The sequence below is a fragment of the Falco naumanni genome, chromosome 9 (genome assembly GCF_017639655.2).
Source record: "Falco naumanni isolate bFalNau1 chromosome 9, bFalNau1.pat, whole genome shotgun sequence".
Classification (NCBI taxonomy): domain Eukaryota; kingdom Metazoa; phylum Chordata; class Aves; order Falconiformes; family Falconidae; genus Falco; species Falco naumanni.
In genome coordinates this window covers 11,002,372-11,016,462 of record NC_054062.1, presented here as the reverse complement: position 1 = coordinate 11,016,462, position 14,091 = coordinate 11,002,372, and the positions used below count along the sequence as shown (strand labels likewise).

At 39.1% G+C, this 14,091-nt stretch overlaps 1 protein-coding gene across 5 annotated transcripts in view; it reads left to right on the top strand.

Moving 5' to 3' along the window:
- The window catches only part of DENND1A (DENN domain containing 1A), a 214,957-nt gene that overhangs the window by 188,223 nt on the left and 12,643 nt on the right, over positions 1 to 14,091 (top strand). For 4 of the 5 annotated variants that reach the window (XM_040606509.1, XM_040606507.1, XM_040606508.1 and 1 more), the window contains exon 20: positions 10,901 to 10,989. In XM_040606509.1, coding sequence (XP_040462443.1) covers positions 10,901 to 10,989 — 89 coding nt within the window. Of the gene's footprint in view, positions 1 to 6,319; positions 6,380 to 10,900; positions 10,990 to 14,091 lie in introns of all 5 variants that reach the window. The other variant, XM_040606506.1, reaches the window with a different exon arrangement.

Here is a 14,091-nt window from a genome sequence, read left to right as displayed (position 1 = left end):
CCTCATAGATTCCGTCTGCTTTCTGTACTGAATCTTTTTAGGTACCATACATTTTCCAGTGTTGTTATTTTCTCCCCAGGTTTTTTGGGTTTGTTTTGCTTTGGTTGTTGTTTAGTTTGTTTTGGGTTTCTTTTATTATTGGGTGTTCAGTTGAGGTCCAGCATATTCTTCCAAAGTCAGCAGTTCAGATCTTTTGCAGCTTCATGTGTTTGAGCATGGGTACATTCAGGACAGTGCATCTCTCTCCTTTGTCTAATTGTCTTTAAGACACACTAGCAGTTTTTAAACCAGTCCTCAATTTCTGAAGGAAGTAAGATATTCATGTGGAAAGCTTTGTTTCGGAAATGTATTAGAAACACGTCTCACTACTTTTTGAGCAAGAGAAACACTTCTTTCTGTAAGTACTGGCAAACCAGTTTCCACCTACTTGTGTTTCCTTTCTGCATTTTTCTAGTTGCACTTGTTGCTGCACATGAAGCAGCGCCTCTAATTTATTCATAAAGGCTTTGTTTTGAATGCCACTTTCAAAAAAATCTCAACAAACGTCCACAATTAATTTGAGAAAATGTGCTTTTTGTAATGTTTTCTGTAGTATAAAAAACCCAAATAACTGTATTGTGCAATTTCCTTGGATACATGATAGCTACTTTGAGATGTGGGATATATAATTTTTAAATAGTATTTCTACAGTGTAAAAGTGAATGTAAGATGTTTTTTTCTTTCTCCAGCATCTCATAGCTTAAATCACTTGCCTGATAATTAGTAAAACAGTGCCAGATCTGCAGTCATAAAATTGGCTTTCTGCAAATTTTCTGTCTTGTTGCTTAGAAATATTTAGAACAAGACAATTAAAATATCTAGAGTAAAAAGGTACGGTGATAAACAGCTACTGGTAAGAAAGTGCTAATTTAGACATTTCTTCCCTTCATAGAAAAAACTATGGCATATACATTTAGGAACACACCTAGAATAGCAATTTAGCAGCTTTTAGCAATGTAGCCATGTGCTGGTTTGTACCCGTTCATCCTTACAGCACAGGAAATTAAGTTGATATTCCAACACAGCTTCCCCTACTGACCTTTTAGAAACAATGTGTTTTGCTGCATTAACAAATTAACTTCAAATCAAGAGCTTTACCAGCAAATACGGTCTTCATATAGTTTGAATATACTGGCTTATCCCATTCTGGTGACAGATACTAACAGCAACATTAAAAATGAAGCTGTGGTAAAGGGCAAATAACTGCTATCTCCTGGTGGGCTTCCACATCAGTTACTTCTCGCTGCCCTTTGCCTGTTCTTTTCTGTGCTTCACATCACTGATTTAAGCCATACTATTTCCCTATCCATATTTAATGGAGAGAACATGCTGCTGTGAATATGTAGTTTTGTCTTATTGTTCTATTCGGATCTCTTTAGGGTTCAGGAATGTAGTATGTGGTGCAATACATACAAGACCTCAACCTTCTTTCTGGTAACACTTCAGTGGATAAGATAAATTTGAATCTGAGTGTTGGATTTGATTGTGTTGCAAGTACTGAAGTCACAATCTGAGAGTGAAGTTAACACAATACCTATTTAAAAGTCCAAGAGACACAAAAGTTTCTACACTTTTAATCTTTTCCCAAAGCAGCATTTGTATGTGTCTTTATTGTGGAAACAGATAGAATTATTTTTTGATCAGAGATGAAAGCTTAATCATATGTAATATTTAAATCTCAGCTGGAAAAAAAATAATCCAGTGACAGGATAAGGATATGAAAATATTAGCTCCTGCAAAGGGATAGTTTATTGTTAGTGCGTAGATCTGCCTGTAACCATCACCCAAAGAAAACTGCCTCTGTTTGATCACTGGCATCAGGAATTGTCTGATAGAGAGGCCCTTTGTGTACAAATGCCACCTGTGTGTCCTGCTTTACCAGACCCCTTTTTTCACTCCAGTTTTTGTAGTTACCTCCGCCACAGTGTGTGGTTTAGTATTAACCTCGTCCCCCTTAGGTCTGGGCTGTGGGACCAGTTGGTTTCCTTCAGCTTGGTGCATGGCTATGAAGAACCTGTCTTAGTCCAGCTCTTAGGAGGATTCTGTGACTTCTGCCACTGCCTGCACTACTCTGGGAGCAGATGTAGTTTATGCATGCACTGCTCCTAGATCTAAGCATCCTTGAAAATGAAACTTCAGCATTTGTCTTCCTGCTGGTTCAGAAAGCACTGTTGGGATCTCATTTTAGGAGGGTATTTGTCTGGGTTATAACTCCTCTTCCTCATTAGACCTGCCCCCACCTCCCCACTCCCTGGTCTGTCATAGTATTCCATGCACTACTCTGTGTGCTGACCTGCATATAAACAGAACCCTAATGTACCTCTGGTATGTACACCAAATAACTGCTTCTAGATTTTGCATCAGGCGCATGTCATATATCTGTGAAACTTCTTTTTTCAGATTGTTTTTATGTGGTAGTTTGCTTATTTGCCTGGAAGTCCCATGTTCTTCTCATCCGAGTTTGCATATCAGCTTGAAACTCCTGGCTTATACATAAATATTATAGGGTCTTTTTTTATTTTCACTTACATGGATCTAAGATGATACTTGCACAAAATGTGCCCTAGCATGTGCTTGTTCTGTCCTTGGACAAACTAAAGCATTTGTCTGAAATCTTTCTGTGATTTAGGGAAAGGAAAAAAAACTTCTTCCTTTTCCTGCCTGCCTGCCTTCCTTTTCCAGCTAACTAAAATCTGCATTGCAGAACCTTGACCAAAAATGAGCTGATTGAAACTTGCTGGAGTGTATCAATGCTGCTTCTTGTATAGACTCACCTTGTGTATTACATGTCTTGTCCAGTACCTTGTCATGTGCAGAGAAAAGTGCCAGCTGCTCTGGAGGAGAAACAAGAAACTTCTCAGTAGATAGATGCAGAATTTTAACTGCTGTCTGAATAAAGCTTCTCAAGATGCTGATGCAACAGATGACAGTGAAAAAGCAGCTATCCATCCTTGCTTTCACTGACTTACCTTGTAGTAAGGTCATGATATGAATGATTGTTTGTTTGTTTTTTAAGGTAGGTACATATATGGACTTAACAGTAAATTGTGGCTGGACCGAATTCCACGTGGAATTCAAGATGTCAATCTATGTGGCATTCATTTGTCATGTGATAACTTCAGTGAGAGAAGAGCAAAGTTCAGTAAATGAAAAGGTAGATTTAGAAGAGCAGCAAGATGGATCAATGCTGATACCAATACAAAGCTTAGTAAAAAGAAGGAAAATGCTGGGAAGAAATGAGTGCAGGTATGACATAACACTTGAGCTTATGGTCTTAGATTGTGTTTTAAAAAATCTATCTGAATCACAAATAATTAAGTAAATAAATGTTTTTAAAAAAATCTGTGCCACATCATCATGCTCAAATAAAATGGAAGCTGAGGTAACTTCAGTAAGTGTAGATAACTCATGCATATATAACATTAACCTTGAGAAATTCTGTCTTAGTGTATTCCTTGGTCTTGAAGTTGAGTAATTCAATGAGAATCACAGCTTATATTAAAGAAGAGAGTTTTTGACCCTCTTAAAATGGGAGAAAAATTGAAAGCAGCACAGGCTTATGCTTATCACTCAGAGACCAGAAAGGGAAAAAAAAATAGTTTTGAGTTCTAGACAAGATCATGATATTTTAAGGTCTGACTTGTAATTGTTGGTCAATTAGGACTAACAGGAGTAAAAGATCAGTGCTGCTTGTGGTTTGGCCACAGGCAAGGAGTATGCAATGACATAGTAGTTGTCCTCCACATTGTACCAGAACATCTAATGCTTTTGCTCTTTTCTGTACTCTGACTTGTGTATGGATATTTTTCAGTTCACATTAGTAAGTCAGCTGAAAAGGGTACCAATACTGGTGACTTCTAACACAAAGCGTAGATTTCAGTTACCCCCAAATATTTAAAACTCGATTTTATTGTCATGGTCTAGTCAAACAGTGATGTGGCAGATAATTAACAAATCCTGTCACACATTTTCTGAGAAAATATTTTTTCTCTATGGAGTACTTGGGTGGGCAAGTACAGTTCAGTTTTACATGTCCTTGCAGTGACTATAATCAATGTATTGACCATCTCGCTGGGAGGTAATCCTCAGCCACTGTGTTGTCTGTCTGTCTTGCTCTCTGAGGGGCGTGCCTTTGTCACACATTTTGCAGAAGCTTTAGTAATCCCGCCACTGGTTCATCAGCTAATACTGCTGATGCTACGGTTGTGCAGCGTTTCCTCAAAAATCATCCTGGCTTTTGCTATAGAAAGGAAAAAGTGATTCGCAAAATCCAGGACAACACTGCTAGCCGTGGCTTTAGGAAAATACTTAAATTTCCCACCTAATTAACCTACTTGAGAATTTACTAATGTAGGAATGTTCACGATTTCTAGGTAAGTAAAAGAGAAAAAATAACAAAGGGAAATATATATGAAGAAGGCATAAAAAATTTGAAAAAATAAATGAGTAATAATTGTGTCTTGTTTTTCTGCTTCATCAAATACTTTGCCTAAGTTGCTAGGTAGTGATTGAATGTCTTTTAAGTAGCTGGAAAAGTATAAAGTTTGGATTTTTCGGTTGTTCCATTATGCTTCTGAAACATAATGGAAAATAAGTATGCTATGTTACATGACAGAAGTTAAATATATTGTAAGATTGTGCTCTGAGCCTGAGCAGGGAAGATGGGAAGATACATGGCAGCATAACTCAGCTTCCCAGACTGAAGTGATAATGTAAGGTACAGAGGAGAAACAGGACAGTGGGGCTAACAGCAGCCACCTCAGCTCACCACTCTGTCATTTCTCTCTTTGTTCTCTTTGTTTTCATACTTGCTTTCTTGGAAAATACAGAGGGAAGCTATCAGATGGAATAATTCTGGCCTCAGCTCTCCATCCCAAGTGTTCTGGTTTGGTTTTTTTTCCTCACCCACCCCAAAAAGTTGAGCCAAGTACATATGTGCGGTCTGGCGCTCCTTTATTGACAACTCAAGGAAGGAGAAATGAACCAATGGATGCAAATGGGAAATTTGAAAAAAAAGTCTGAAGAGGTACAAGAGGAGAATGAATATAGTGTGAAGAAGGGGTGGCTGGACTTGTACTATTGCACAGTGTGAGGGTAGCTGAGGGGGAATGTCTGTCATTCTAGAATAAAGGCTACACTAATAAGTTAAGAACGGCTGAGACACAAATCTGGAATCTTTTCTGGAGCGAAATACAGTAATCTGCATAAGCTTTCTTTTTCTGTCTGGAGAAGCTGACTCCCACTGCCAGTTCCTGTGCCTTCTCGCTGTGGCTGGCAGGTGTTTGTGGAAGGCACCGTGGGCAGCGATGCAGTCGTCGTCTGGTTGAGCGGGCGTTCAAAGTCATTCACATGTGCTCCTCACGGAGGGCTCTGCTCGTCTCTTGGGGTGCTAATACGTGTACACAAGCTGCCACAGGAAGGGCATTAACTGTGATCTTGTTCTCAGCACCGAAGTTGTACTTTAGGATGGTTTTACTTGCAACCTCATTCATTTCAGTGGATTCCTTGTCTAGCAGACTGTACCTTAAGATGCCGTCTGTGTGAGGAGAGTCATGCTGCTGGCTCAGCCAAAAGCAACTGGGGTGGAATAGCTCCAGTGCTGTTACAAAGCAATGAGTTGGCCCGCTGCTAATTTAAAAAAATGAGACACCAAAATAAGCATCTTAATGCACTGTTCCATCTTCAGCATGTTGGTCACGGAGCTTTTAGTTTTCTTTACAATGACACTTTGCTCTAGGCATTTAAACCTTGGTCCAGTACAGTATCTAAACATGTGCTCATCTTTAAGTGTATGAAGAGTTTTTTCCCATGCTCTTAAATGTCTTTGGTTTAAGGCCTTTACTGTAAGTTTTCACAAGCACTAAAATCACTCTTGAGATTTTAGTGAAAGCTTTTTTGAATGTCCTGCTTTGCGGGATTCCTTCAGTTTGCATAAATCTTGTCCAGAACACTTAGACCTAGAGGTCCAAGAATTTGTCTTGAGCATCTTTGTTGTCCCAATAAGTTTTGGGTGATCTGGTCTGGAGGACTGATCCTGCTACCTTTGCTTTAACATAAGCAATGTTAAGCCTACAGCAGCAGGCACATACTGGTATCTTTCCTGTTGTGGCACTTTGTAGATCATGAGATTTGTCGCTGTTTGGGGGGGTGGAAAGCATTTTGTGAGGTGAGTATGAAGTTAAGGTAAATCACATGTTATCATCCACTCATACTGCTTTTGCCACAAAATCAGAAGTGTTTTCATGTAGGTGACTTTAATTTAGTTTCCACTTTGATACAGCAGCAAAGACTCCGTCCGCCCCGGCCACCGCCTCCAAAGATACAGCGTTCATCTAGGCCTGTGAGTAGTTGGTAGTTTTGTTTCACTGCCACAGCTTAACACTGCCTGAATTACGCTCTTGGTAGCATTACTAAACCTTGGTAGTTTGGATTGTCAAACTTTGCAAAAAAGCAATGTGTGAATTATGCTCCTAAACACCCTTCTTCTCTGCTGCGGCACAGCCCTGGGACCTGCATTTATCCTGCTTTTCTTTGACGAGTTCTCAGCTTTCAGTCAGTTCTGCAGGTAACTGATGCTGCTGTTGCAACGTTTGTTTTCACTTTTGCAGTGATTAATTCTTAAACAGAAAGTCTTGCTAGGCTGGCATAAGTTTTTAGCCAGTGAGCTTTTGAAGACTTGCACTAAACTCAAATATGAAAGGAAGCAGAAGTCTGAAAAGGAAGTATTTATTCTCTGCAAGTTATGCTTTAAATTAGAGACGCTTAATTTTTCTCCATGGAATAGATGAGTTTATACACATGAAGGCGGCAAAGTCTATATTTGGGCAGTAGAACATTAGTACAACATTATGGATGGTATACATATATATTTTAATTTAAAATGCAAGCTGGAACTCTACGTAATTACATAGTATAAAAAATGTGGGCACAGCAGGCTGGCCAGGGGCAGTGACTCTTCCACAGAAGAACAGCACAGAAGTCATTCTCGGGCAATACCTGTACTGTATTAGGCAGTGATACCTTATCTTGGCAGTTTTTCAGTCAAAACATGAACTGTAGGAAATTGTTACATATTAAATATGACAGATGGCTTTAAAATTGGAGACTGTGCAGGATCTGCACCAGTGATAATTTTTTAAAAAATTATTTATTTTTTTAGTAGTAGCTGTTTAGAAGGGGTGTGGTTTTTCTCGACAGCATTGGAAGGTACTTATTTATTCAGGACTTTTGCTTTATGAATATAATTTCCCCCAAAAGGTAAATACATCTTCCTCCTTGCTTCCTTATACATGTACATGCATAAGAAAGAGAGAAATGCAAGTTTTCAAATCTAATCTTGCTAAAACTTGTTAAAAATACGTTTCAGATGAGCAGGCAGCTGGTTAACAAGTGCACTTGGGTGTGTGTTAACTTTTGATCTTTGGTGCATGTTCCTATGTTATGTTTCAATAGCATGTCTCTTTTCCTCCCTCTTCCTAACTCTGGGTGTTTAGCTTAACAGTCATTTTTATGGATTCTTGCTTTGGAGATTTGTGTTTTCTGCGTTTAAAAGGTAGCATTGAGTATGCTTGTGTGTGTTCTCTTAAATGTAATGCATATGGGAGACCCTCCCAGACATGTTACACTAGGCACAGACGTTCGTGGTGCTGTGGGGTTGCCGTCGTGCTTCACAGCCCTCTTGGGTTGTGCGCGGCAGGTGTATGAGGGCACCTGGCGATTCCTCTGAACAAAAGTTGCTGTACAGTATTGCTCAGATTGAGTAATGTATTACATCAAAGTCTTGCTAAGAGTGTTTAATCTCTCAGCTGTGGTGCATTAACAGTCCTCACTATAATGTGTTTGTGTCAACTGTCTTTGCTCCCAATGTGATTGATAAGAGGCTGGAACTGTAAGAGTAAAAGCTCCTGTTGCATTCATCTAGCTGTGTCAATAAGTGGAACAGAAATGCTTCATTCATCAAGAGGAAATTCAAGATAAATGTAAATGATTGTAATCATTCCCAAAAATATGCTTGTACCAAATATACATAAATTTGTTGTTGTTCAGAACTGTTATTTGGCTTTTAATAGTTGAAACACATTTTTGTGTGTGTAAATAATACTTTATGCAGGCTGCTTTTTCCCTCTCTTAGTCTTGGCATATATACAGAGGTAGGTATCAGCAAGTAATTTATCCCAGTCTTTTACAGCAAGCACTGAAAGAGGAGACCAGGTCCCTCTGCTCTTCCGACCAAATCTACATAATACCAGAATTCCTGAGAAATACTTACTGTTTCCAGGATAAATCTATTATGAAGAGGAATCCATGGGTCCTAGTCCTTGCAGCGAGTCATTGCTAATAATAAAAAGAAAAACACAGACCAAATAAAGGTTAAGGAAGCAGAAAAGATATATTCTTTACATTCTGCTGTTTTGGAAATGAGTTGTGGTGGTATTATGAAAGAGAGAGGGTTGTTGCTAATAATTAATAGAGATCTGTTTGGATTAATAGTGGCTGTTTGGAAACTTCCTGCAATTAGAAAAAGTTAAAATATAATAATTACGCATAAAGTTGATGGGGACAGTAATAAGCACATTTAACCCTTCTGTACTGGATGTTTACCTTTTTTCTTTCGGCTGTGTGCTCATCTAATTGGATTTCTTTCATACTTTTGCATTTGATAAGCATTTAACCTTGCCTATTTGGCTACATAAGGCTCAAAATCCAGCAAGGAATTGGCTTGATTCCTGGCTTTTCCCTGCAGTCCCCCATGAACAATGCTCTAAATCCTACTTAGCATGTCACCCTGCACTTTACTGGTCTGGTGGCCCCCTGGAGCCATCCAAAACTCTCATCTCTCTCCCTCATCACCATCAGTCCCCCAGGGTACCACCCAAAAGGTGAAAGTGTTCCCAGCATGATGACAAGCCAGCTTTACACATCATCTTCCAGCTCAGATTTAATTAAACAGGTTTCTTTCTTCCTCTCTTTTTCTCTTTCTCATTCTCGCTCTCTTCTCCCCCCCAGTTCCTCTTGCTTCTCTCCCCCCTCTCTTGCATGCACTTGCTCTCTCTTGGTCTCTCTCTCTCTCTGTTTTATCAACCCTAATGAAGCAGTATTCTTCATCGATCCTGCTGATTGCCAGCCCATTCCTTTTGTTTGTTGGCACCGAGCCATTCAGCCGCACTCTGACAGCTCAGCTCGTCTAATTAGCTCTGTTGTTCTTTTCCCCATGTTTCACCACGTTGCAAGTTCAGTTGAAGTTGCCACAAACTTAATCCTTACATTCCTGCCATAAATTCACATTCTTAAGCCGTCTTTATTGTAGAGAGGAGAAGCCTTGTATGGGGACTGATCTTCAAGACCTTAACATCTGACCTTTTTATAAGCTGTTTTTCCTAAGAAATAGTGGCAATACAGCTCCAGATTTCTTTATCATATCTGCTGTATATCATTTCCTTTTGAAATGAAAATACAATACAATAATCCCACCACTGTCTTCTGCATACTGTTGTGTAGTGCAGAAACACTACATGCAAATTTTCCTGGCAAGAAAATTTGATGTTTATATGGCTGGGGTGGGGGAAGCCAGGAAGCGCCCCCCTCCCCAAATAATAAACAAATCCAAAATACCCAACAAAAACCTGCAGAGGTGGGGGAAAATCTGCACCTATTCTAGCATTGTGAACAAATTCATTAGCCATCCAAAGAGTGCTCAGATTGTAGGCTGCTGACAGCTTCCTTCATATTGTGACTAGCACCAGAGCCCAAGCGCAGGGAGGTCAGAAGATGAGCTGTGTTCTGAACTTTGAGAGCCGTGGGGATTTCTGTTGAAACTAGCACTCAGCTAAACCAACAAACCAGAGTGTTTCAGGTAAGGTAGTACCTTCCTGACAAAAAATGGAAGCTTGTTTCTACAGCCTGACCCTGATGCTGCGAATGCTCATTCCCACAATTAACTCCAAGGGCTAAGTTCATCAGCAGGATTACGTGCTGCTATAGGTAGGCACATGCATAAACTTTGCCTATATAGTGATCACAAGTGCTTATTCCTTTCCTGGAAGTAAAGCTTGTTTGCTTGTGGAGTTAAGTAAATTAAGCTTGATTTCTGAAAGTGATAGATAGGTTATTTAAGATTGGATTGGCAGCAACATCATCAAAAAGCTTTGAATTTTATTACAGACAACAAAAGATAAACTAATGTAACACTAGAGGTGGTGATGATAATCTATCTGGCAAGGGTTTCTGTTCAACTGCTGAAAGGAAGCAAACTTTTAATGAAAAATGAACTATGTTTTTCATGTTCTAACATTTATTCTAAGTACAAATGTTTCAGTGCTCCCTTACACAGAAGTCTTCACTTGAGAAGTTGGGTTCCTATGAAAAAGTGGACAAAAGGATCATGATTTCAGGGCTGAACTCCACTTTCCAATATAATGTACAGCACCACACAGGATTTTCCAGTTTTACTCTGTCAAGTGAACTGTATAAGGGGAAGCTCACATTTAGGGAATCTTTTGTCAGATACTTAGCCTGTAGCAAAAAGAACAGTGGATCAAAGTTTTGTTGCTTTGCTAATAGCTAACAGTGACAAGCATATATGTTACATTTGCTATTCAAAAAATAGGGGTTGGGGGGGTTATGGGCGTTGTCCTTAAATAATTTGGGGGTTCCTGTAGTTTATATTAATCTTTTCTATTCATTTGTATATCTATATTCATTTGTAGCATTGTTGTGGCACAACAAATAAAGACGTTGAAAGGCAATTCTGAACAGAAGATACCTTTAAGATTGCAGTAGTTATGCCTATTTTGTATTTATGTCTGTAGCTTGATCAACTTGAAGTATTTGATGAAATGTTTTCTCTGTGTGTATGTAATAGGTTCGCCCACCAAGACCTCACATTGTTAAGAGACCCAAGAGCAATATTGCTGTGGAAGGACGAAGGACTTCAGTTTCTAGTCCAGAACAGTAAGTGCATTGCTGCTCTGCTTCTCTCTAGTTGCATCAACAAACAGTGCATCCAGAGCTGGAACTGGGCAAAGGAGAAATAAAAATACTAGAGATCAAAGTAATTTTTAACTAACAAAAAATTCATTTTTTAATTATTGGAACATTTTAGAGGAAGTGTGAAAAAGCAAGAAACCGAAGTTTACTTATTTGGAAAATTCTGGTTTGCCAAGTTAGGCATAATCTGATCAGCCTGTTTAGTGAAAGTTTTCACATTTCGGAGGTTTGTTGATTTCTTTGGATTTTTTTTGTTTTGAACTATGCTTTTAAATGAAATTGTTAGCCACATCCCTGCAAATCCACTGTTCTCGCTAGGCTTTACCTGGAAGATAGGGAATTGTTTGTTTTATAGTGGTGGCAGGAAGGCTTGTGTCTCATGCTTGAGAGTCCTATTAACAGAAGGTCTGTAATGAGCTCTATAGCGAAGGCTTGTAGAGCTTAACTGTCTTGCACAGTACTAGCAAATTTATCATCTCTTTGGATTTGACTATGAAGTAAACAAGGGTGATGCTCCAGGTAAGTTGTACTGTTGTAGCCTACTGCTTGTGTACAAAATATGTTGGTTTCCAACATCTGTCAGGTTCATATGAACAGAATAGTCTGTTTCAGGTAGTTCCATGGATGTCGCATATTAAAGTATTTTTTAGAAAGAAAGACAATACTGTGTATTGTTGCAGATATTCTTAACATGTTGCCATAGTTGACTTAACAATAAGTCATCAAGTGAAAACCTAAGAAGAGAATAGATATATTGAACCTTACCAACATAGCCCAAAAGACACTGTTGTGTATGACAAATATACGTGTAGGCTGCATCAGCATGTATTTTGGATTTAACATTATTCGGATTCTTCTCTGTTGAAGTGTAGCTACTTCAGCTGTTCAGGAGTACAGAAGATTCAACAGCACTAAGTTCTGGTTGGATGCAGAGGGTGGTATTAGCTATACTGGTCAAGGGTCTGAATAAGCAAGGTTCATCCTCTCAGTTTGGAATTTGGGAAGCTTAAGAACTGTGTGTTTGGAGCAGTTGATCTTGGAAGAAGGTGGTGTGAAACATGTGGCTAGAGAAGAGGCAGACCTGCTTGTTACTCCCGAGGAAACTTCTGAGCAGTGAGTAAGAACAGCAGGCAGCAGAGCCAGTGTACGTTTTCTGAGTCATGTGGCAAGATTAAACTGGTGCTCTCCAGATGTGAAGCATCTTTGATTCTGTCCTTCAACAGTGAGTAGAGTGACACTTTCCAAATGTCCAGTCTCATGGCAGCGCAGCCTTAGCATGGGCAGGCACACTGGAACAGCTCCCAGACTACAAGCAAAAGATTCAGTGGCTGCAAGATGGTTGCACTGATCTAATCTGTCACAGATTTCCTTGTAACTCATCCCTACTTGCAGCACGAAGTAATTGCTTATATCGTAGCCACTTTGTGTTATTTGTTTATGTACCAGCCTGTGGTGGCTTTACTGTCAGTAAAGCAAAGCGCTTTGGCTGGTAGCCAAGATTACAGGGTATTTGTTGTATCTGAAGATACTAAAATCCCATTAAAAGAAAAATTGGTTGCCTTCCTTAAGCAAATCTTTTTCCCGCATTTACCCGTTCCCTGTCACCACAGTTTATGAAGGAAAAAGAGGTGGAGGTTGAGCCCCCCCACCCCGTCCCCCCAAAGTTAAGTGTGTGGCTAGCTTTTTCCCAGCCGCTCTAGGATGGGGAGATATTCTGCCTTTTAGCTAAAATGAATGGTCACTTTTAAATTCGACAGCTTTATCTATTCTGTAGTGGAATTTGGTTGCCCTCTTGTGGAGCAGATTGTGAATCCTGCAAAGGGGCTTGTGCTGGTACAGGGTGGTAGCTGTCCCTGCACAATTACAGGAATTTTTAAAATAAAAGTTTTCTCTTAATATTTAATATGATGACTCACTGCATGTAGGTGAAGGATAACTGAGTCAATTTAACCGTTGTGTGTGTTTCATATGAAGGATTTTGCATGTTTGGATTCAAAAGCTGCTTGACATTCCGATGTGGCTTATTGCTAACATGTATTTTCAATTCCTGCCAGTATCAGACCAGAAATAAACATAAACATGAATGATAAAAATTACAAATATTATTTTACTTGGGTTTAACTTACTGCTGTTAATTTTAGCGAGCCTGTACAGTTTAGCTGCTTTCACAGACTAAGAGAGGTTTTTTTGTGAAAAATATTTACAATAATCTACAAAAGATAACGAGGATGCTTTGTAGTTATAAACTGACTTATTTTTCTTCATGAGAGTTTTACTGGTGGATTTTTCCATCTTTAAATGTGGAAGAAAACCAGGTAATATTGCTAATACCACTGACACTTGCTTTATGGTACCAGTTGTGGTCTCTCCCTGATGTTTCACAGCTTCAGTATTTTATCCAGTTCAAATGCAGTGTTGCAGCAGGATCGGATGTATTTTCATTCTTTCTTGTCTTCAGCTTCAGGTGGCAAAAAAACCTTAGACATAACTACTTCCAGATGGTTAATTGCAGAATATTGCACTCAACTAGATCTCCTGTAAGGTGTCTTAGTTAGAGTGTTTTAATAAAAAGTTGGGGCGGTAGGGGAGTCAGGGCACACGACGTGCAACGATGATGAGACTGACACAACAGTTGTGATTTCAGAAGTACAAGTGGAGGAAATATCTAACCTTTACTTAAAGCTCAAAGAAATTACCTCAGAAATAACTTCAGGTGAATGCCTTTGAAACAGGTAATGACTCTGTAATCCTGACCTTTTTCCATGCTGTTTATCTCAAAATGACATTTTGAGTAAAGGGAAAATATTTTTTAAAATATTAATTAAAGGTAGGATTTTTGTGACATTTTTCACAAACTTTCTTTTTTCTGTCCCAGTAGAAATCATCTTCCCATATTGTTCTAAAATGAAAACATAAAACCAGGTGTTCTCTCTGTAAAAAAATCACATTGTTTTCTCTTTCTTGGATAATACTAAAAAGAATGAGAGCACCACAATGTGTATTTTCACTGGTGTTACTTGGTAGCATTGGAGTACACTTATTGCAGCTCAGAGGAGGTTCCATGAA